The sequence below is a fragment of the Euwallacea similis genome, chromosome 14, assembly GCF_039881205.1.
Source record: "Euwallacea similis isolate ESF13 chromosome 14, ESF131.1, whole genome shotgun sequence".
In the NCBI taxonomy this organism is placed as follows: domain Eukaryota; kingdom Metazoa; phylum Arthropoda; class Insecta; order Coleoptera; family Curculionidae; genus Euwallacea; species Euwallacea similis.
Window position 1 is genome coordinate 875,433 of NC_089622.1, and position 24,736 is coordinate 900,168.

The window sequence follows — 24,736 nt, forward strand, 5'->3', positions numbered from 1 at the left end:
CCAGTGTCAATATTCTTACATTAATTGTGGCCAGATTGCAGGCAGACCTGTAGCCGATATATTACTCAATATGTGATTTAGATTTAATGTAGACCAGTCAATCACCAAGGGATTACTGAACGAAATGCCCGATGGGGACTGGGTAGTGTGGAGACTTTGCCCACAGTTGCAATTTTTTTCTTCGAACTGTTTTACACAAGATATTATTCTATTCATTTTTACTCTTTTATAGAATATGAGATCAGCTTTGGAGAAAATAACAAATTATGTCTGTTTCCCTTTTTCTCCTCATACTGCTCAAACTATAAACCAGTAGCATCGCGACATGTGCGCGTTTCTTTGTCAAGGGAGCACTTCCCGGATTAGTCGGCACAGGATTATCGTGACCATTTTATCTTAATTTATCACTGTCCCCACAGTGAAAAAACAATCAAATGATTTGGTCCGGAAATCCACTCACGTATCAAATTATCACTTATCTTGCCGTCTTAGGTTAATGCGAAGCAAACGCGATCTTCATTGCCTTACTCGCCATCTTTCAGAAGTGATTTATTTCGGGAAATATGTATGAATTAAACATCACTGATCCATGTGAAATATTTTGCTGGCCGTGAATAACTAGTAATTTATCACACATGTCTTGGGGGTTGGTAAATATTAGGTTTAACCCTTCAATCATCCCGTTTTAATTAGAATTTTCATAGTTTTCTATGAATGAATATGCGGATATTAAATTCAATTATTATGGATATTGAAGGTAAATAGAAATTTGGCTAATTGAAAGGGAGAAAATTATATTTGAAGAGTAACTCTTGTTATGAGGTTTCCGGTGCTTCTCTCTTCGTGTAGGATAATATTACGAGTTGGAAATTTTAGCGTTTTCAGCTTTAATTTAAGAATTTAACATTATGATAATTCGAACTGAAATATGGGTGATCTAAAAGAAGGAGTTCGACCACAGGATATCTCAATTTCATATTTCACACCGAAATTGTTTTCCAACTCGCCAAAGCCATCATAATTTAGCCCCAAGTGTAACATTACAGCCCTTAAGATATCCTAAGTCGTATACTAGATCAATTTTTCGATTTTATTTATTACGGTCCAAACTAATAAGGGGGCATTAAAGACGTTGTAACGATAGCTCGGCCGAGAATCTTCTTTGATCCCTTTTTCATTATAAACGCTGAACTGGTATATTGAGCCACACGAGATTTCGATACGTGTTGAATTATTCATACAGTGGAGCAAAAATCAAATTATTCGGAAAACATGCTATTTACCATTTTAGCCCTCTAGGGTCGTTTCTACTTTAACGCACTAGAATGAAATTTCAATTTCAACCAAAATATTCTTTATCGCCACTTTCTTTATTTGAACATTCATGTAGTTCCGTCGTCTTAAACTTGTCTTAATTGTAATCCCCAAGCTTCGAAGCAAGGATCCCTGTTAGCATATTGCCATGTTCTCATTCTCTAGTCTCCTGTCCCTTATCCCGACTAACTACCATGTTTCCCTCGTGATTAATTAATTTTAATTTGATTAATTGCCCCGCCCATGTTCGTTATTACACTGTTACGACACGCAGATATTCGCTCTCTGTTAAGGAGGACCTCTGGATGTTTCAGAACTATGTGATTACACACCTTCAGATACTTGCGTTATTGGATTAGGGTATGTGACTCGTACAACGTTAATGCGCAAAGTTTGTATTGCATTATAATTAGCGAATGTGTGATTCGTTAATTTGCTTAATTAGGGGCTTAAATGTTGTTGCTACTTGTAGAATTTCGAATAGAATTTCAGGCTCCAACCTTGCCCGGAGGAGACTTGTCGGTGATAGCGTGAACGCGTTTATGCCCTGCTGCAGGAGATTAGGGATCAGGTTATTTTCATCGGGGGAATTGTGAGACTGGAAAGACAGAATTCCTGTTTTCAATACAGATAGTCTGCCTACTTTTTCGGAAACTTCCCAGTCCGCTCTATTCGGTCGTTTTGCCCCGCCCTGAGGCCATGCATACGACTTACGTTACCGTCCATAACTATTTGCCCATCTCAAAATTTTCATCTAATCACATTACATCTTGAGGTTTTATTTAAAACTCATTTTGAATATAAATTGCCTTTATTTCCGAACTTAGTCTCAAACATTAGCCTCGTCGATATGACCACCTTTATTTTCTATAACTGCTGCACATAATCGTGGTATTCCTTTAAGTAACTTTATTAGCGTTTCACTTGATATTAAACGCCATGCTTCTTGCAACATCATCCACAGGGATTCCTGAGATGATGTACACTCGCCTCTTATCCTTCTGTCAAGCTCATCCCACAATAACTCGATGGGATTGAGGTCAGGCGACTGTGACGGCCACTCCATCACCTCAAGTTTATTTTCGATTTTTAATCGATTCAAATAAGATTTGCAAAGTTTGAAATTGAGTTTCGGACCGTTGTCCTGTTGAAAAATAAATTTCTGCCCGAAAATACCACGTCCAGAGGGTAACATTTGCTTCTTTAAAATTTCAAAATATTGTTCTTTCTTCATTATTCCATCCATTGATCTTAAAATTAAAAAATACTAGGGTGTGCAAATACTTATGGACGGTAGTGTATTTTCCATTCCGAATCAAACTCTTTGGAAAAAGGCGGTTAGCTACAAGCCATCAAATTAACAAGTGTTTCTATTCCAAGTAATTTTGGATACTTTACAAACTTCGACGAATCTGATATTGTCGATACGGGATACTTCAAAATTGCTTCCTTCTGCTGTTAGAATTGATTTAGGGACTCGGCTTTTAAGTGATGTGGAACGCTTTGACGTGCAGGGGTCCTGTAAGCAAAGTTCGACTAAATTGAACCCATATCCTCACCTGAGAATCAATTCAAAGACTTTGAAAGCAAATGTTTTTTAACATTTAATTGGAAATGGAATAAATGTTAATCCAAGGAGTGTGGCTGTGTAATAAAACCGCAAAGTAGAATTAAACGAAGCTGTATTTGCATATCCAAAGCGAAGTGTGGTGATAAGGAGGACCGTTTTAATAAAGCCGTTTAAGGAACACGAAAATTGCCCTTTCCATGTAATGTTAAGCCAGCTTCGCAATATCCATTCGAGATGCTCCACTGCAAAGGAATTATTTTCTGTTATTATCTCATTTTTTTTTGCTTCAAGTATTATTTTACCGCTAAAACTTATGCAGCAAGAGAAGTTGCAAGGGATTAAAGAAGTAAACAGTAGAATAGAATAAAGGAGTATCTACGAGGACATAAAAACTTTTATTACCGAGTTAAATAGCCTTCAATGTTGCGTGTCTATGCTAGTTCTCAGGTCTTAACCATACGTTAGTCCTGCATTCAATATGGCATGATCGGCGAATTTTTTCGTATTATTGGGCCCTAAACTAGCCTTGACGATGCCTGCTGCTTTTCCATGTTTGTTTCCATTTTTCTACCGAATTAGCTAAAAGGTTATCGAATACTACAAAAGATGCCCCTCCATGCTAAATCAGCTGATAACAAACACCGATTCTCGATTTAATCCTTTTTAGTTCAGCTTACGTAGGTAACGAATTCGGCAATTCATCCTCTGGTCGATGGATCGTGGCCTTCCTTAACATTATTCCTCACTATCGGCCTCATTCGTTACGAGAACCAGAAAATTCCAATATGTCGGCGAGGGTAGAAGGTCTACTTTTGACCTCGTGTGTTTCACTTCGCTTAACCAGCGGACTGCAAATTCCCATTTACCCACTTCGGGGATATGGGGATAATTTATGGTGCGGAAAGCCTAAACCGCCCCAAAGTAGATTGATCGGTCCCTTTCATGACGTTGCGGCATCTGTTTGGTATCGTCGAAACTTTTATCAGATGAAAGTAATTTTGAACTCAGCCAATTGTGAACCACTTTTTCCGGTCTTGTTTAATTCAACGCGATGTGTCATGGGGGGAAGCGCCTGTTAAGCCGAAAAATTTTGGGGGCCGAAAATAGGGCCGATTACATCGGGGCTCGGCCCAACCAGCTCTTTCGCAAAGTGACATATTCGATTTCGATTTCACCCTGCACCATTCCAGTATTTCATCATTGCCCTACTGCCTTGTAATATCTCCTTTAGGCTAACCACGCCATAAATGTGGAACGTGGCAATAATGCTACATTACAGTGCAGTAATATTTTTCTTAAACTGTGGGGAAACTCCAATCATTGCAGGCCCCCGACCGTGTAAATCTTGTAATATCAATATCTGGAGAAATGGTGCTCCTCGACTCGCACGTTTCGGATCTTTCGGTAACTGATCGGAAATTATATTGATATTATAAATTGACTATTTGAGAACGAAACAGGGGTTATTCAAGTGCTGCTGAGATACATAAGTGATGATTATTTGGCTTGAAGAAATATTAAATCTACTGCTGAGTGTGTAATAATAAAGTAGAAAAGGAGAAAATGTCCCTGGATTTGGCCTTTTCAACTTGGATTTCGAGTTCTCTTAATAAGCAGCCAAGCTGAAGTCGTTTGGTAGGTCTGCGAGCTAGGAAATTCCATTCTTTGAAGGAGAAAGCCAACTTTATTTCTTTGAGTTTGTTGAGATTAATGTCTATGTTTAGTCCTTCGAACAAGCAATTTTGAAGAAAAAGTGTTGGTTTAAACAGATTGCTAGAATTGAAGAAGAACGTGAGCGTGAAGGACTCTTGAATAGAAGATCTACGTAGAACGAAGATTTTTTTCTTTGGAGGTTGCCGTATACACGAACCATCACGCAGTTTTCGATTTCCTTCTTCTAATGAATATGCAAATTGGAAAGAGTACGCAAAGCACAAAATAGCCACAAATAAGGTCCGATAAAAATCTAAGTCTATCAGTAAGTTTAAAAAACAAGTGCTGGAGTACGAACTAAAATGCGAGGACAGTCCTCTGACTATGGAAAGGTCACGTAAACTGTAAAAAAATCCATGGAATTCACGTGATCTTTCGCTTCTGCCAGCCATTAAAGACTATGTAATGGTACAGTTCTTCCTGGATTACACAAAGTTCTCTGCATTATAAAACCCGACAGAGTCGCAATGAAGATCGCCATATTTCTCCACCAATTGCAATTTTATCTCTCCATTTCGCCTTTCCTCTCCATTATCTAGCTCCATATCTATGGCACGTGATGGTGGAGTGACAAAAATTCCGAGGCAAAGATTAATCACAATACTTCTTGCCATATATTCCGTAAGGCTCGGGCGGCAAAAAACGTCCTCCCTCGTAAAGCTGCTGAAAATGGCCCATTAATCAATCCAAAACCTTGAGAACACGGAAATGATTTCTGATGGTCCACCAAGGAAAAGTGCAATTATTGTAGCATACACAAGCAGATACGATGATGCTGAAAAGCGTTCCATCATAATGTCGTCAGTATAGCAGGTAATAAATGATGGGAGTCTTACTGATACGTGAATATGGAATTTGCATTTGAAACCTTTTTATTCCACGAAGCTGCTGATATTTTTAGGGCTTTTTCAAACAAAATAAAATTTACATATCAATGATGGCTCAATATCTTCTATCCGCTTTTTCCACGGTCTAACATAAAGATTGTTTCGTACGCTTGAACTGGAAGCAAAGGTTTCAGAAACTATATTTTGACTTTACGAATCTTTTCCATAATCCATGTCTTTTTCCTACCGTTCGGAGTGAATTATGAAGCAAACGCAGCGTTAAAATTAGCCTCAGGTGTTGGAAGGAAGGGAACGGCTGGGACGGGTAAATCATTTTAATTTACATAACTCGAGAAGGTCCGGACAACCAGATTAGACCCAGATTTAATTACTGCGACCTCTGCCAGTAATCTCGACAAAAGAGTTTCTGATGAACGATTAGATTAACGGATTAAGCTGCCTAAGGGTCGGTCGACTGTAAGTGCACTAGTTGTGCTGGAAAATTTATAAAATGTATGAGCCAAGCTGTATTTATACAAAATGGAAAGTGCATTAAAATTGAATGCAGGAACTATCCCCCGAATAGTCAAGAACTGACATCTCGTGAACGAAATAATGGGTATAATTATCGGGATAAAACGTCCTATCTCATCTTGGAAAGCGATGATAACAATTTGCTGATACGTCTATAGTTACAGTAAACTTTTCGCATATTTTAACATCCATTAGCCCGACCTGAACTAATCTGAATCGACTTCGAACAGTGCATGTAAGTTCAGTATTGCAAAATGACACTGTGTTTATAGGTGCGCTCCTGTAATCAAGTTAATTCGAGCTTCTGATATTCTACAAAAATCCTGAACGTTTGAAATGTGATTATTTTAGTTTAAATTCAGTTTTGCACAATATCTCCAGATTTATGCCTCTGGAATCGGAGCTGTTATCACAGTTGGATTTACGTCTTTTCGCCACTCGAGTTTTCCAAATCGAAAAAGAAATGTTTTCCAAACAGTGTAAGTGAAATATTTTCAAGAAACCATTACGAGGAAAAAGTCACACACAGCTCATCCATTGTTTCCAACCTCTCGGACATGAAAAAGCGTTTCCATCGATGCAGCAGAAGGAACACGATAAATTTTTGCTATGTCAAGTGAGTGGAAATTCTAATCTCCTCATGCTCCATTTCGCTTAATCCTGAATCATTGCGTCAATATCTCAAAAATTGACTACAACCATTTAGGTATGTGAAATACACTCAAATTACTGGTTCCAAACTTGAAAGTATAAGATCGTGATTTCAGGGGTTTGAACGTCCCTAATGATCTTTCTTAATAGTCGTTTGTGGTCCGCCGAGAATTTATACACATTGTCCCAGCTCGCTTTGTCCTCGAGTTACAATACCTTAAACTCAAAGCGCCGTGAGGCCATATTTAACGGAATTCAGCCACCATCTTAAGGTCTAAGATAACCTTTGCTTTGCTGAATATAGGCCTTTAACGCAGTGCACTCAAGTGAAAGAGAACGATATTACATTATACTGCTTTTGCCTGCTCTAGTTTCAAATTTAATTGGATAGCCTATCTCGTAGATATAAGATTGGAATTTTCCATTAACCCTTTGAAAGCGACTGATCTAGAAGAATCATGGGAAAAGACTGGCACTCAGCAAGTCAGAAAATAGCGAGAATGGTGCCATTGCTGTGTCCGAGATGTGCAAGAAAACGCTGCCACATCTCAAGCAGCGAGGTTCTTAGGGACGCGGAAACTACCAAAGGAACCTTCTGACGAAGTTCCCAGGTTTGAAAAATGCCACGTAATGAGAAAATGAGTAAATGGTTGAATACTGTCTAACTTGCATATTTGAGATTGGAAGTTTTCCATTCGCCCATTCCATCGTCCTTCCAGGCGTAACGAACCCAAAAACATGGTAGAAAGACCTAGTACCTAACAAGTTACAAAATAGTGATAACTGGGCCATTGTTGCACCCGGTATGTGTCTTCGGAGAGTTATGGAAATGCATCCTTTGAGGGCGATACTTTGTAGTTTAAATTGCGGTTATTATACCTGGGAGGGGTCCAAAGGCCGAATAACAATGGCTGCCTCACATGCCGGAAGTAACGACGCGCAGACAGGGAGACATGAAGACATAACTAAAGTTTTGATATTTTGAAACGGCGAAGTCTGAAAGTTATCCATTAAATGGAACTACTCGTGTATATGGCAAGCATCAGATATTTAGTTGGAAATGTCGGCCATTAAAAGTTCTTGCTCGATGCCGTCGAAATTAAATTGCGAGTGAAATTTGAATTATATTATGGCATACCTCTATAAATCTGCATACTAATTAATATTACTTGTTGTGAGAAGGAAAGGTGACATTAAAGTTTAAAGGCAATTAAAACTGCATAGTCGCGTAAATAATATTTCCCTGCCAGTATCTCAGACCTATAATATTTCCGTTCATTTAACGTTGCTACCAATGATCTGAAACTATATGCAGTAAGCCATTTCCAGTATTCCATTAAAAGTTAGGTAATTTTATGTGTCCCATTGTCGCCGGAGGTCAGTTATGACCTGGCGTAACCGGCGCGGAATGATGTCACTTCCTTCGGCTTCGCCGCCATGGATTAGTGTCTCGTTTGCCCAAAAAGGGTCCTAAATGCTATAAAAACCATCCAGTTCTTCTAGGTCATTGGTCGCTATGTTATGTTAACATTTAGAATGTGATACTTGTTTTGCTTTTTTCTATGTATCTCTACCAGTTTCCATTGTACTATGGGTGAAAAAATGAAACTGCAATAAACGTTTCCTTACCGTTTTCATGTTTTAAGGAATTTTGTTTCTGACGACACAAAGAGCCACAATCCAAGAACAAATCCCTGTAATATCATAAAAGTCCAAGAACGCCGCAACGTTTTACAACGTTTGAACGTCGCAAGAATATTTCCCACATATTGATCTAAATAGAAAAACCTCACACAAACACATAAGTCTGTTTTAGACCACGATAGTTATACCGGAAACAACCCTGTTTGGATTCTGGAATATTAGCTCAAGATTTTAATAACTTTCATCTAAACGGTGCTAATAAAATTAGGTGGAAATTCTCCCAAAATTAAACTGTAATGAGGCGAACTTGTGGTGATTTTTAAGAACCCTTTAAATAAATTCAGGTTACCGTGGAAAACACTTAGAAAAGGGGGGTAATTTTAGATATGAGTTGTTTAGTGGATGAAAATTGGCAGTCAATGTTTGAAATGAACTGTGGGATAAAGAGGTTAAATGGAGAGTGCTTGTTGGCAAACCAGAATCTGAATTTGTGAAGTTCGGACGAAATTTTGACTCAATCTGATTTCAAATTACCGCCAAGTTTTGGCCAATTTGACCATATCTGTGGCAATTATTTTTTTGGTAAAGTTACCACGATAGCGATTTATTGTCCCTTCCTGGGATTTAGGGTCGCAAAATTAACCCTAGATCATATTATATCAGATCAAGTTAGCTTTATCTACGGTCAAAACCGGAACAAAACATTTATGTGGATAATAGAGTGGCTGCAGAGGCCAGAAAAGTGTACCAATATCTAAACTCTTCACCGAATAAAACAGATTGGGATCATGATACGTAAAAATTGACTCAATTTTGATATTTTTCTGATTCTGGATCAAGTTTCCCGTGAACAAAGAATACCTCTTTCCTCTACTTTTCTCTTAAGTAAAGACTGTAGTAATTCAAGTTAAAAAGGATTTCGCCCTTCGTTCGGCAATTTCGAACACTTAGTTATTTCAGAAAGAACGTATGGAGCTCTGATATTACATTCAAAATCGCTCTGAATGAATTTCGTTTTATTAAAACAGAAGTTCTTTAAAGAAAATATTAGTTCCCAAACCTCATTCATAAGGCTGCGGGGCAGTCAGGGCCTATGTTCTCAATTACCCTAAACCTGGTGCAATCTATTTCTGGAATTCCAGAGCTCCCATTCTATGGACAAGAAATTGTTTGAAGTCTCCTAAAACATATCCGCTGCCACATTTACAAGCGAAATACTCGAACGAATGTTTTTGGCACAACATATACAAACAAGATATAAAGAAGGGCGAACTTTGCTGTTTGTTCACTCCCTCTGATCTGGCCAAAGATTACATCCTCAATTTTATTGCTCCGAGGGCCGGTTGTGTACCTCGACTTTAAACCGACACCGAAGTTTCAGCCCTTCGTTCAAATTCGTCGAAATCTTCATTTTTAACTTTAGATGCATTTAAAAAAACTTTTATCTCGCCCTTATTCAGAAAATTATCATATCCGACTTTTCTCGGTCCGCCACCATTTATGTGCCATGAACCTCGAGCAATTGAGGAAAAAATAGTGAAACTGTTTAAAGCTCCTCCAATTCAAATCTGTACATTCATTATTCATCATTGAATTTCCGTGTTTGTCCTTATTTAAATTTCAAAACATTCCATTCTACGTACTGGTAAGAGCCTCTCCTGATTAAGTACACTGTTCCGGCACATTATGCAATCTCCAGAAAGACAGAATTAAAACTGGAAATTAGCACTTTTAGCGGATTTCGGTCTCGGGATCAACATTTGGTGAAGTGATTGCGTTTATCTGGATTTCGGAACACGTAAAGAAACCACGGAAAGGAAATATAATATGAATTATTTAGGATTATCCCCATATGTATAAATCATGTAGCTGTAGCCTAAAAGGAAATTATCCGTTATTTGGTATTCTTGAGTGAAATGCAGTAATATTGTGCCATAAATTTTCGGCTAAGTGCCAGAAATAGAATTCCGAAGCATACAACGAAAAGCTTTTCCTCGTTAACATGCTCACGCCATAGTCAAAAGAGATGACTGTATCTTTCAAAACTATCTCCGCACCAGGCCCCGAATTTTAAGACATATACACATCTAGCGGAAACATAATCTGAATTTAAATAAGCTTGCTGTGTTTGAAAGCCAAAAAATAGGGCCCCAGTTGCAACAAAAGGCTCACACTGCTGAATATTGTGAGCCATTTGTTTTACAAGTATGTCATCAACTTTCCCTAAAACGGTGGGGCCTAACAAAGTGGCTCCATTTTTAATTTCTGCGCGTTTCCTAGGAACAACAAGTCCCGGGAGTATTAAAAGGGCCTGTTCAATATTTTCTTGATAAACTGCAAATGCCATCTGGAGATTTTCGCCAAATGGCTGATAATTAAGAGGAGATACTGTTGTTCATTATTTTGGACGAATTGCCTATTTAAAGAGAAGAAACAAAAATTAAAGCGCTGCTCAGCTTTTTGTCGAATGCTTTCAATTACTTTGATGAGAAATGCTAGGAAATGGGGCTTATTTATTCAGTCAGTACTCCACAATAATAATAACAGTTCTCTTGCTTCCATTTTTCTTTGTATTTATGTAGATATCCAACCGAATCATAGTATTTTGGCCAAATTGACTAGATTTAAACTATGGATAATTTAGAAACCACGGGCGAATTTACTTTAGACTCTCGCTGAGCTAAAAGGTAGAATGAAATGCGAGAAAAAAATCTGCATTATCCGCATTATACAATTTATTCTAATTCGATAAATTGACTGCAGATGGTTTTATAATGTAGCATAATATGGAGACAGGAAGGTCTGGAGAAAATCCATAACAATGGGTATATGGAGGGCGAGTGTCGTAGCGAACCTTTATCTACATATTACACTATGCTTTAATAATGATTTTCATTTACGGTGTCGAGGGATCGAAGCCCTAATATTCCCAGAGTTATTCATTTCAAGTTATAGAAATTGTAGAGATGCAAACCACTAATGCGACGTAAATAATTAATCACAGCTACCCTCGTCATATTTTGAACTGACTTCGAACTATTCCTCCAAATATTTACATTTTCATTGACACTTCATCCTTTCAACCTTCCTCCTCTACAGAGTGGCGATGTCATATTTGAATTCCGACGTTTCGGTTTTCGACAACCATCATGAACTTTTTTTTATTATGGGTGCCATCTTGGTTTTTTTTTTCCTTTTTTAATTCGCCTTTTTTTTATTACGGCGATATATCACACGTTGAACTTCAGTCTTGCACTTTAGTGGGAATATAAAAAATCCTGGTTTTGTCAGGAACATATAGTTGATCTCTAAAAACGGACACCCTCTGTATATGCGATCAAGTGCAGCATCGCCCAAAACTAAATTTGAGCATATTAGCGTTCGTTAGATCGGTTGATCAAAACAAAGCGAAACGTTTTTCAGAAAAACTGTATCGGTGTCTTAAGTACAGAAAGATTGGGGGTAACCCGAACTGGTGAGAGCTAACAGGCTCGAAACCGATCTTGGCGGTTCTCGTTGATGGATATTTCCATAACAATAACAGTCAAGTATTTTTCCATTGAAGAATTTAACCAGTGAATTTCTGACCTAGTTTATCGACTATTTTCCCCACTTGTGTCCCAGGATGGACACCCCTCACAAACAACATAAAAGCGGGTCAAATTCTCTCGAGCCCGGTGACCTATAACTAAGCAGAAAAAATGACATCCTCACGTCATGCAAACTAAACAATCAACAATTTCCACCCTGCGAACAATAGATAAAACAACCCCCATAAAAATCTCTTTATCCGCTAAAATCGTAAGCAGGCGAGCGAATTCACGCTATCATTACCCTTATCCGCCGCAACGTCCGTAATTCCCGCCCTCCACGTGCATCCGAAAGGGGTGGGGGCGTGACGTAACACGCAGTGCGGAACAAAACACCGTCGACGACTAGAAAGCAGTCCGACATCTAGTGTGCCGTCGTTGCGATATGAACATTCTAGGTAAGCGCATAAGAAACTTTCAACGCTCTCGAAGTTTCATCTTACTTTTTGCGGTGGTGCGATTAGGCCGTCACGTGTATTGGTGGTTGGTTTTTGCCACGTGTGCTGTAAGAAGCAATTATCCACGGTGCGTTTGGTTCAACTTCCGCAAAGGTTTCGGTGACGTGCTAATCCCACTCTTGGTTTTTGCATGCTTTTAGACTGATTTGTAGGTACTTGCTTGTGCTTGGCTTCGTGTAGGTTTCCATTACGTAACAATGTAACTTTAGGAGCTCCTTCAAGGGTAAATCGAAAACATTTAATTAGAACAGTTTCGGGCTTGAAATGTGCATGTGTACGATACAGAATTGAACTTAAATCTATTAAATTTGCTGATGCTGCTTCATACTTCGTTATGACATTTAAGACCGATGAAGGGCGGGAGTTTTTAAATACCGCTTTACCCTGAATTATTGATAAAAGCACTAAATTATTCTTTTATATGCTTACGGCATTTAGATAGCCCGGAAAAGTTAAAGAAAGTGTAGCAGTGTCTTTTTTACACAATTTTCTTAAAAATTTAATGTACAAACAACCTGAACTAAATTATTCCACGACACCATTTCAATATTACAGTGGATCAATGTTACTGTGTTTGAATTTTCGAAGTAATAGACGAGTCCATCTCGAATTCATTTGATCGACAATGGGATTATATGTCAACTTATAGTTCAACTTATATTTCTGTGGACACGAACACATCTTTCAGAGTCATCAGTTCCGGGAACTTTCTAATTGTTGAGTATTTTTCCCATTCACACTACCCAAGCAATATATTTCCATTTAAATTACGTTTACGGTCACAATTTAAATGGGGCTGTCTCTTTGAACTAGAAACTTCATTCCTTATCCCCCCCTTATCATTGTAGCAAATCCCCATTTCCAGTAGTGCAATTGCGGTATCTAGCCCAGTAACCATAGGAGAGCCCGGCAAAAACCTCAATTATGTAGTGCTGCTCTGAAGATTTTTTTCCGACGTCCACCTCCATTAATAATCCAGATCCATTCTTATGGCTGACACTTGACAAATTAACCTCAGATAGGCGTGCCGGAAAATATATGGAATTTGACTTTTCACATGCAGAATGAAGGGAGAATTTCATTTCGCTTAGCCTGGAAATTGATATTTTATTTTCAAGCGTAATAAAGGATGCTTTGTGTGACAGTTTAAGCCACGCGTAGAAACTAGGTCAAAAATAATCTTCCTAAAGGAATTAAAATCAATCAACAACGCCTAAATTGACATTCTAAGGAAATCATAAATATCTCGCTACTGGAATTTTATTTGGAAATTTCCGATACTAATGGTTGTTTCGCCATTTTAAATAAATTGTTCATTAGTCAAGATGGTCCTTTAAAATTGGCAGTCCTTTAATTATTTTAAAAGCCTGCTTTAAGGTCACAGCTTTGATTTATTTTTAAAGGGGCTGGATTTTTTTAAAGTGCCTTCTTCTGCTTATTAAACGTTTACACTTTTCAACGTCTTTTTGTTATTGACGCCCAGGAAGTTTTGAAAAAACTTTTACAATATAGAGAGTAGAAGTATGAAAGTTTAGTCGACTTTTTTGCAGCTTGAATGTAATTAATTTGTTCGATCTTAGAAGCACTTTTTTGCAATTTTATTAAAAGATAAATGTTTTAAAAAAAATTATTAACGCAAAGAGAAGTTAAGCTGAACTAACCCGAATTAGCAAAAAATTATGATTACTTGAAGCGTTATTATCGACGTCCATGTAAGGGAAGCAGTTCATAAACAGAATATTAAATTTACCGTCGCTCCCGGGGATTTACCAAACCCTGTAATAGTTCTTATGTAATATGCATGAACTTAAATTATGCATTATTTGCGAAATCATACCACATTTTCATTTCTAATTTGATTGCATTTCGAAAACAAACACCAATTAAACGCACACATACATATGTGTTTAAATAGTTTTGAGAGCAATTTAAATTTTACTTACAGAGTTTCCTCATTATTTGCTTTTTAAGTAGACAATATTAATTGAGAATAAATATAGCTAAATTTCTTGAATTGACTTAGGCAAATTTCAGGGGCTGATATCATGCAATATTACTAAAGATAAGAATCTTCAACGAAGTAAAACTGACTTAAATCTCGTCTATTATATTGCCGTTGGAAGCAGAGTTTTATGTATGTATATCAGTCAAAGATTTTGGCAAAATACCAAAAATTCTTTCTATAACAGGCACGTCTTAAAAATCGATAACAAAAAGGGTATAAAGAGTATTTGCTGGAGCACTGCGGTTGTGTTAGGGCTACCTTCATTGAAGTACTAAACGAGAGAAGATTTAAAGATTGAAGAAGTTTAAAATTAAATTTATTTCAAGCGAGCTATGTCGATCATTTCATAGATTTTCTTAAAATCTTTTTCGTAATTGCATAAACTGAAGCTAAATCCATCTAATCCTCAATTATAGAGCATTTTACAGTCTGGAATATTTCTAAAGAGAATTATTTACACTTAAAAACCCCATTCATTTCAAAATTTGTCAGTAAAAATAATTTCTTTCCTATTTTAAGTAGCTCCCTTATTTCTGATTAAGTATAGAGCAAAAATACTGATTTTTGCCCTTTTTAAATTCCCTCAAGGAATAAACGAAATGCAAGTTTTTCTAAATTTATTACATATTTTTCTTCCTTTTCATAGCAACAGTTTCAAGTTTTGATTATTTGATGAGATTGGATAAGTTTTCAAGTTAGCTGAAAAACAACGGTGTATTAAGATTGATTGCTGACCCGTCCGGTCCATGTTTCCAGAACTTCTTCCAGGTATGTGCTGTATTTCCAACATTAATAACAAGTCTCCTCGGACTAGAAGCGCCTTCAAAAAAGTTAAGACTTTGAGGATACTGAATTCCCACCGTTTATGGTAAATTTTATTACAAAAACCGGACAAGTTTAGAATTAGCAGAAAAGTTGGAATTCTTCATAATATTACCGAAACCTCGATACAATTATAACTGAAGTGAGAAATGAGGTGTAAAGCTTTTAAATTTAACTGCTTTGAGTGCACGCAGGAATGGCAAAAATTGAAATTCCTCAACATCTGGTACCATTAATTTGTGTAAGAATTATCACTGATAATGGTGTAATAGCAGTAAAACGATCTCACCCATAATCGGAGAACTATGGTGCATATTAGTGCAATTAGAAGAGTAGTCAACAGTAAAAAAGGTGCTAATGCAAAAAGCATTAGCGAGAAGACCTTGAAATCACGACTTACAGCTGCATAAAATCAATATTGTGCTCGAGAATTTGCATATCCAAAGAATAAGACTTGCAACTCATTGGTTGCTCTTTTCCTCCCCAAATCCCAACTCATTATCGAAAAATTACGTTCTATCCTCGCATAATAGTCCATTCAACGATTTCCATTTGGCCCATGTTCAATTGAATTTAATTAAGGACTTCTCGTCGACTCAAAATCATTATTGACCCAAATGGAAAAGCTGATCTCTCATAAGCCATATCAAACCTTAATACGAACCTGACATTTCCATTTCAGGCATATTCCGAAAGAAAAACTACATCGTAAATCAATCGCTCTCTCCACAGCTTCGCTCCCTTTATTGTCACCTCCTTTATACGAATCCGTAAGGTAAAAATATTATTAAAAATATGAGCCCTGTCACATTCCCCTATCGATATTGGTTCCGTAAAGTTTTATCTAACATGAAATATTTTTCTTCGTTTCAGCGAAGATAAAGCGACGTTTAGCGAGGAAGTCATTTTTCGTCTTTTCACAAATCACTTTGATCGCAATTCTATTTCGAAATTGTACGGTTAAAACAGGATATCTCAAACATGGTAGGAGCTTTAAGGAAACGTTATGCCTGAGAGGGTTCGGTAGGTGTCCAGGTCTCGCTTCGTTCGAAAGTGGGCACATACTGACCCAGTTTCCACCTACTGCATAATATATGTACCAAATTTCACCACATGGAAATGCCATGGCAGCCCAGGCATCTATTAACTGGTTGGGCTGTAAAATTAATGGAAGCCAACTTCCGAATTAGCTTTTCTATTAGTAGGCGACTTGCTAAATGTATTGATTGGCTCGATTTCGCTCCATTGCTCTATTTATGCATGATTTGTTAATTTTATTCCTGATAGTCGCCAGCAGTTATAAAGGATTTTAGTCTCGCGTTTTCTACGTCGGCCACTCAAATGAATCGGCAGGATTTTATTAGCAAGAAGTTGCAATGAGTACGGCTCTCAGTTTGATTTATGAAATTTTTGTTTTAGTTTTGTTCATTAAACGTGATGAGAAAAAATTCAGTGAAAACATGATCCTTTCAAGTCAAGTAAACATGAATTCAATCAGACAATGTTAGCACAGGAAAATGAAGCTGTCACAAGAACAGGAATGATCTGATATTGGCCTCATTCAGCAGAGATAACAGTTGTGCAACGATTTTGCGGCTGTTTTAAATGGAACCAAAGATGGCGTCGGCTCCCGTTTAAATTTATTTGAAGGGTAGCACGTCATCGTTGGACAATTGATGACTTTGCTGAACCCGGCCATTGACGCATGAATAAAATCCTGAAAGCAGTTGATAGTGACGAGCAGGAAGGAGGCGACATTTCAGCAGTGGCCGGAGTCAGCCGAGTCAATAATTTTGCACCCGTTGGGACTTCTGCTAAATGACGCGCTGCCATTGAAACATATGGATGAAAATAATGGAAGCTGACGTGACTTCCGCTTCAAATTTTAAACAGTTGGGCAACAGTTCCACAACTGTTTCTCTGCTGGATGTGGCCAATGAGTCACAATAGTCACTTGCATAGTTGCATTATTTCTCCCTTGCTTTTGATTTATTGCATAGTCTGGTATATTATGACCCAAATTCTTTGTAAATGAGTGGAACTGTCATGGTTATTTTAGTTGTCTATTTCATCTTCCCGTTGCTTTTCAACTTCCTATTGGGATCCTAAATTTCGACTTTCGTCAGAATTTAAGACTTGCAGCACCCAACTCTTCTGATAAGGCGGTTCCGCGACCCCAGCGGAACTACAAAAAAAAAAGAAACCAAATTCGAGGAAATCAATTTTTAAACGACAATTTTCAAAACTGCCAGAACACCTCACCTTTTTCGATTTTTGCATCAAATTCTCTACGTCAAAAAGATTAATCTCAGATTTATCCTGGAAAAGTTCTGTAATCTAGCTAAAGCTTTTAACCAAATTAAAAATTTCAAACTTAATCCTACTAATAAATCCGATTTGCCTGTGCAACGCCCTCGTAACAGAATAATCCTGTTCTTTTCTATGCAAAATAATTCGATTTAATTTATTCCTCACAGGCGCCGCAAACTTATCAAACTTGTTCCTCATAAAGGCCAACTGTTTCCTCGATAGTTCAATTAGGAAACTCGTCTTGTTTATGGCATTTCTATCTATTAGATTCCGGCAAAATAGACCAGACCCTTAAATCGCTAATTAGAATAGAAACTAGATAAATTAAATATTTCAAACGGTTGTCTTTCCTAGCGCCAATTGAGTGACGGAGGCTTAGGAAGGAGCATATGGGACCCCGAAATGGAACAGACGAGGGGCTTTGTTTTAGGGCTGTAATACGATTTCTATGCGGGAACTATTATGAAAATTGCTTCGCTCTGGAATATAGGGAAAAACAGCTAGCGTCTATAAAAATCCTCTTATAGAGCTATTTAATGCAAGTCTTGTAATAACCGTAGACGCCTTCTGTTCCTAAAGGTATTTCCCTAGCGGAAAATTTATTGGCAGATCGGAAAGAGATTTTTAAGTAAATACCTTTCAGACTTTGTTTTTCTTTTACTTGAACTTTTGATCTCCTTTTTTCCCGAGACAAAGTTTAGCGCATATTTCAGCAACACAGATTTCGTTTATCCGCTATTCGACTCGAGACAAAATAATCTAATCAAAAATTAATTATGTTCGTATCGAAAGGGTGCTGAAATGGTGCGAAACTTAATTAACGGAAAATTCGCCTCCATACCGTATTAAAATTGCAATGTGTTCTTGCTCTTCCAATTCACATAAAACAAAGTAAATATACAAAAATATTCCATGCGACTCATCAGCTGCCTATTAGGCCTCATTTGCAGATATTAATTAATGGTGAACCGAATCACACATTATGTTTGTGCAATCGATCAATTGATCGTGATATTGATACCTCATATTAAGAGACTTTCCCGATTTATCAACGATATACGTAAATAGTAAAATAACCACTGGAATGGGGTTTTGGGAGTAATTTGACTAAACCCGTTCGTTCACCGACCTTTTCCAATTTAACTAGACACGAAGAAGTGCTTATTATCTGTCTTCTTGATAAGGCCCATCTGTTTGAGAGGGAAGCAAATTACGGTCCATCTAATGGAATGGGTTACATAGATCCAATCTAATTCCTCGTGTTAGGACCTAAACTGGAATTGAAAATTCTATTTTCTCCTAAGAGATTTTCCAATAAGGTTCGATAATTGGATAAAGTTCTTACCGACTCTGTTTGGATCTCCACTAAGGACGTATTTCGATTGCATTAGGCTTCGTAAATTTTTAAATCTGTTTATAATTAATTCTTCTGATAACGAATTTGTTGGCTTTAGTGCGAATTGTAAATTGTGCTTTTTTTCAGGTAAGGCACTACATCGTCTGAAGCTGTACTGGTAAGAGACATAATATTGTATTAAGTAATTTTTGGTTAAAGAAAACTGTCCCGTTCTAAGAACGAAATTGGACAGGAATTAATAGACGGTATGCCCCAACCTCATACAAATGCATTGACAACTCCTCGACATAGGTGTAATTAGTTGATTGATGATTTTCTAGGGGTTATCATTCCTCTCCTATAATTAACCCCTCGCAATTCCCTGTGGATTAATATCTCCAACGGAGATCTCTCTTGTTGCAATGGCGGTTTATATATTCGCTATATGCCCTAGATGGAATCGAAGTTTATTTAAAACAACTCAAGTAAAATACGTTTTCTGACTCGTTTCGAGAGTCTTTTCCTTCTGAAAATTACCAGAATCTGATATCTAACTCTCCTACATGATTCAAATCTTGATATCGAACAAGGGAAAAAAAGCGATTTTACAAAGTAACTTGCGGTTAGATTATCGTTTTTTATACATTTCTTTGAAATACTTGCGTCATACATTGCTATTTACGTACCCAGGTAGGAAATGATTTGCGTGCCGAGTGGCATTTTGCGGAACGAGCGAGGGTCGATCGCGCAATATGGCACGAGTTACACAAAAATAATGAGTTCCATACAAACATTTTTGCAAATGTAAATTTTGAAATTTGTTTTTTGGAGGATCGCAGTGAGCAGATCCACTGCGAGGTGATTTTTATAACCGCGAAACTTTTCTCTGCTTGTTCGAGTTCACTAACTTTTCCGACCTCGCTTTATATCCCAACAATTAGAGGAAAAATCAGGAATGACATCCAGTCTCTATTATTTCAAAATAAATCCGTTAAAATGTAATAAAAAAAATAACTGGGTAATAAATCATATTTTTGCTTAGGAGCAAAGAAACTGTAAGTTGTGTGAAAAAAGAAGTGCTTAACTTTCCCCTATTAAAGGAGGTAAATCTTCTTTTAATACTCGACAAGATTATTAAAGTTTGAAGGTAATTAATAAATTTATGGTGCTGTTTAAAGGTACTTAAGCCTGCTAAATTAACACGTTAATTAATTACAGTAATTACTTCTCCATCCTATTCAGATTTAGCACCTTTTTTAGGGTGGGATCTAGATAAAACTATTTACTAATAACATAAATAGTTCCGTTTAAAATTAATTTAATAACATCTACTGTTTGAATTAATATACATTTTACTCATATTATTTTTAATGTGAAGCCAAATATTAAATATTTCTCATTCCCTACAATTCTGCATCTGTCGGTCGATGAAAAGCGTAAATTAAAAATGTAGCTTGCATTCACGTCGAATGAAGTGAAAAGCTAAATTTAAAATTTCCCATCAAATATTTTCCGTAAAATGCTGTTTCCAAAATTATTCATTCATTTCATTGCCAGTTTCCCGATATTGACACTGGCAGTCCAGATATTACATTCATACGGAGTCTGCCGTTTACATGCTACGTTTACAATCCTATTTAGATTAGGGAAAATTACCTACAGTATTTTATGATACAGACATGATTAGCATAAATCAGACACGAGTCCTGTTCCCTCAAGCATACTAAAAAGCGCATTTCTATAGATCCCACTTTTTGGAACGCTATAGTCAATATTGACCCTCTAAAGAGTAATCCTCGATAATGGTGGATTCCAGAGACGATTTTCCAGCGAGGGCGTCGTTTTCCTATTATTCTCCCAATTCAAACCCCATCAGCATACATTATCACCTTCCCAATCGGGAATGACCTGAAATTCCTCGAATTTAACGTCCAATAACCGAAGACTAACACAACCAAAACGTACCCAAAAATCCGTTCCCGATCCCAATAAATCATCGGGAAGCTGCTACTGGAAATTCCTGGAGGAAACAAGGTGTCGACATTTATTATCGACTAAGTTTGGTTTATATAAATTCAAAGCACAACGACGCGGGATCCTCAAAGCTCGACATGCGACCCTTTGTGTAACTTAATTTGTTAGGAAAATTGCTCGGGCATACAGGATTGTTTCCTTTTTATGGAAAGTTGCGTGTGTGGCGCTAAATATAAAAGTTTTTGCATTTTTTCTAACCAAGTTTTCTTTAAATAAACCTGAAAAGCTCTCATGCAACATGTCTTCTATGATCAGCCTCATGTGCCACTTTCTTGTACTTGTATTCAATGGTTGACGGTTTAAAGGGCCTGGTTCGTGGCATTTTAAGAACCTTCCTGTCATCGGCTTTCCAATTTGTTTCACATTGTATTATGTACTTTTGTCCTGCTAGCTGCTCCCAAAAATTGGTCCGAAGCGGAGGTATCTACTGTTTAATCCTTCCAGAACTTTGCACTGTTAATCCATAACCTTGAACTACTGTTATTTGTAATTTGTCAATAGTTTTGACATGTTTGACGCTATTAAAAGGCTTTTTCCCCAGTTTATGGTTAGTGCAGTGAACATGCACACGCGATAAGAACTTTACATTTTCCATTAATCCCGATTTTAATTATTCCCGAGTGTTTTTCCAACTTCCCAACCTTCTTCATCTTGATTTCCTACCTTTTGTCGTGATCATCTTTCTCCTCTCTTATGACCTCTTGGAAACAGTAATTCTGCGGACTCAGTGTCTGTAATCTTCTGTTTAAATAAGCCTGATGAGTAATTTTAACATTATTTAACCCGAATAAGACATCGTGTAACACGTTAAGACACTCGTATAACCGTTTAATGTTCTTATCACGTTTCACGTCTTAGCATGTTGCAGATGCTTCTTGCAGTTCTCGATAGAGTTTATGTCAGCAAATTTACGAAATCAAGAGACTTTAAGACAAATTGGCAGCTGCACTCTATAGCATACAGTAAAAAGTTTATTGGGTAAAAAATGTGCACAGGAAAAGAGATAAAACTGGTGATTTAGGATATATTATCACATGTAGTGATTAGCGAAATCACGAAGAATATTGCAGGTTTTATGAGAATTTACTGAATAGTTTGGTTGTAAAGTTACCTTCATAAAGTTTAGAGGTTTTCTCCCCAAAAGTCTGCAAAGAAAATAAATTACTGTTCATGTCCCGTCTATCATGTGTGGTGTCTCCTTTTGATTCTTGCTGTCTTCAGCTTATTTATCTTCTTGCTCCACCCCCACCCCCTCTCCAAAAGAACCTCCACTAATCCACAAAATATAAACACATAGACCGATAAGGTCTTAAGACTGTTTCTATCATTCACACCATGTAACACCATCTTCGATAATAAAGCGATATTGGATTTTAAAGTGACCCAGTACAAAAGAGAACCTACTTCCGGCCAGAAAGCAAGGGCTCAGATTTAGATAAAGGGCAAAATCGATTGCGGGAATAAATGGGATCTGAATTCAACGATCATCTTAGGGCGCTGGCATCAAGCCAACAGTTTTGTATTAGGTCCAGAAAAGTCGGAGCTTTATTTATCTCTCGTCGCATAATAATAGGCAAAACTGGGGAATTTGTATCCCAATTTGGGAGTATTTATTATAAGTTCCAGACAACGGGCACAATGGACCAAGGGAGGGAGGACCGGCCGTCCGAACTGCTCTAAAGAGTTCACATTTTATTATGCTTTTTTAGTTTGGTTCATGAATTCTTCATGCAATTGGACCGTTGTTCGGATAATTTGGCAAAGCAAATTTCATAATTTCGGAAACTATGCGTTTATGGAAAATAATTTCTTGAATTTGGAAGAGCAAACAAAATCATAGTTGATGAATAGTATATTAGATGTGAAGAGACTAAAATTGTAAAGATTTCCATATTTTAGATTATCCGAACGAAAATTTACGCCAGAGAAATATTTTTTCGTCCTTCGGCAGTGAATTATCCACTTTAGTCCCTCCTAAGAGGGAGTAAAGTTGTTACTGTAATCTTCGAAGTGCAAAATCTTATTTATTACAATTTCGTGTTTTATGAGTGCCAAAATGTATATATTACAATTTCATTTCTTATGGCAATCAGATGGAACCTCCTAAAAAGCCGAATTCGCAATTTACCCGAAATGACTTTAACTCTAAATTTTTATTATTCCGCATTCCAAAATGGGCTCTAGTGCATATAGCGCATACGCCTTGATAAATCACATAAAATCCCGCACTATTCCCCATTTCAGGATAGTGGATATTGTCTCCGGTTATATGATGTCGTTTATACTTGATTGATATCTCAATAGTATTCGAGTTATCACACAATGAGTCATATAGTTATATAGAGTGATTATTTGTATCTGCATTTCTACATATTAGTAGTAATGGTGCGCGGCGTGAGCCTTTAATATCTGCACGGACCGGTCCGACCCGATAAACCAGAAGCCCAGCCCGACCCGATAAACTCAAATCCCGGGCTAATAGCTGACACGGCCATGTCGGTATGCCACTATTTGCAAGTCTTTTGGGTACGGTTTATGTTTATAAAGCTTGGAATTGAACATTCAACAATTATTATTATCATGTATTTTATCGGAAGTTTACCTAGAGCACTAATCACTACATGGTAACGCCATATTTCCCCTGTCGGACACGATCGGGCTGGACCGGACCTCACTTATCTCAAGTAGGCCTTCAGCCGATATAAAGCAGATTACCGGGTGTTCATCTAGTCGAACTAATGATTAATCAGGTTAAATCAAGAGAATTGTATCTTTCATTACGAGTCTGGAAAATAGCGCTTTTCCGTGCTCGCCTGCATTCATCTTCGTTGCTCTTGACTCGAGGTCGGTCCTGAGCACTAAATTTTTATTGGTTACATTTGAAGGTTTGGTCGACATACTGCAAAAGCAAACACGACAGATGTCGCTGGTAGAATATTTTCCTGCAGACCCAACACAGTTCTTTTTTATTGACTCGAGATGAATCAGTTTTCAGGATGCTCGAGTTTCTTAAACACAAAATTATAAATCCGCTCTTTAGTGTTCTTCTTTACATCATAATCATTTGAATAGCTAGACGTTTCGCCAATCTGATTGGCAAAACTTGATTCGAAATTAGGCACAAAAGGGTTTCGCAAGGTCGATGACTAATGGCCCTCGGTCATCTCCGGCGGACTGAAACAACCGAAGGTCTCATAAGTTCATTCGGTCAAAACCAACATGTAAAACCCCTTTACCAGATAAATGTCATGAAAAGCGTTCGTAAGGCCCGCCGTAATTTCCGATTATTAACCTCATTTAGCAGTGGCGGCCGTGTTAAGGAAATCGCATTTATCTATGACAAAGGCAGAGCCCAACTCGTCGCTTTGAGTGACTCGACTATTAGAATTGCCATCCCGACGGTGCCATTCAGCTGGGGCAACCGAACATTGCCGTGGTCTACCGTATAATTTATCCGAGTACGATATAAACAGCCCTTTGTGAGGGCTATTGCCAACCTTTTAACAAAAATCCCGTGACTCGTTTAATATTAATGAGGAAAGTTAGGGATCATTTGCTGGTTACGTCCATCTTTCTGAAGTATGTCGTTGAATTGAATGAGGAGCGAACTTTCGTCATTACATACAAAGTTGCTTAAACATTTTTGGGTTTCAGGATAAAAAGCCCTTTGCTCGATTAACGCACGTTTCCTTGTAGGGAGCTATTTAAATATGCAAAATTGTAGCTCGGTGGCAGCCCTTAAGGTGATCGTTGCGGCAAGATTCGAACTTGGCCTCAGAATTGATTTTGACCTTTGTCCATGCAGATCCGAGCGCCGACGTGTGTCACGCAGAATTCTTCATTTTCAACCGCTCTGCCTTTGCTAGCTACAGTTCTTGGTAACTAACTAACAAATATTGATAGTTACTGGTTTATCGTTATCAAAAAT

The 24,736-nt window shown here is 37.5% G+C and overlaps 2 protein-coding genes across 5 annotated transcripts in view; one reads left to right on the plus strand and one right to left on the minus strand.

Moving 5' to 3' along the window:
• Nucleotides 1–24,736, plus strand: part of cpx (complexin) — a 146,729-nt gene that overhangs the window by 92,455 nt on the left and 29,538 nt on the right. The window contains exon 1 of one of the 4 annotated variants that reach the window (XM_066397199.1): nt 12,154–12,241. The exons of the other annotated variants lie outside the window; for them this stretch is intronic. Within the exon in view, the coding sequence (XP_066253296.1) occupies nt 12,229–12,241 (13 nt within the window). The 5' untranslated portion in view covers nt 12,154–12,228. Of the gene's footprint in view, nt 1–12,153; nt 12,242–24,736 lie in introns of those variants that run through there. 4 annotated transcript variants of the gene reach the window in all.
• Nucleotides 1–24,736, minus strand: part of Hr96 (Nuclear hormone receptor HR96) — a 131,012-nt gene that overhangs the window by 63,366 nt on the left and 42,910 nt on the right. The gene's annotated exons all lie outside the window — the stretch shown is intronic.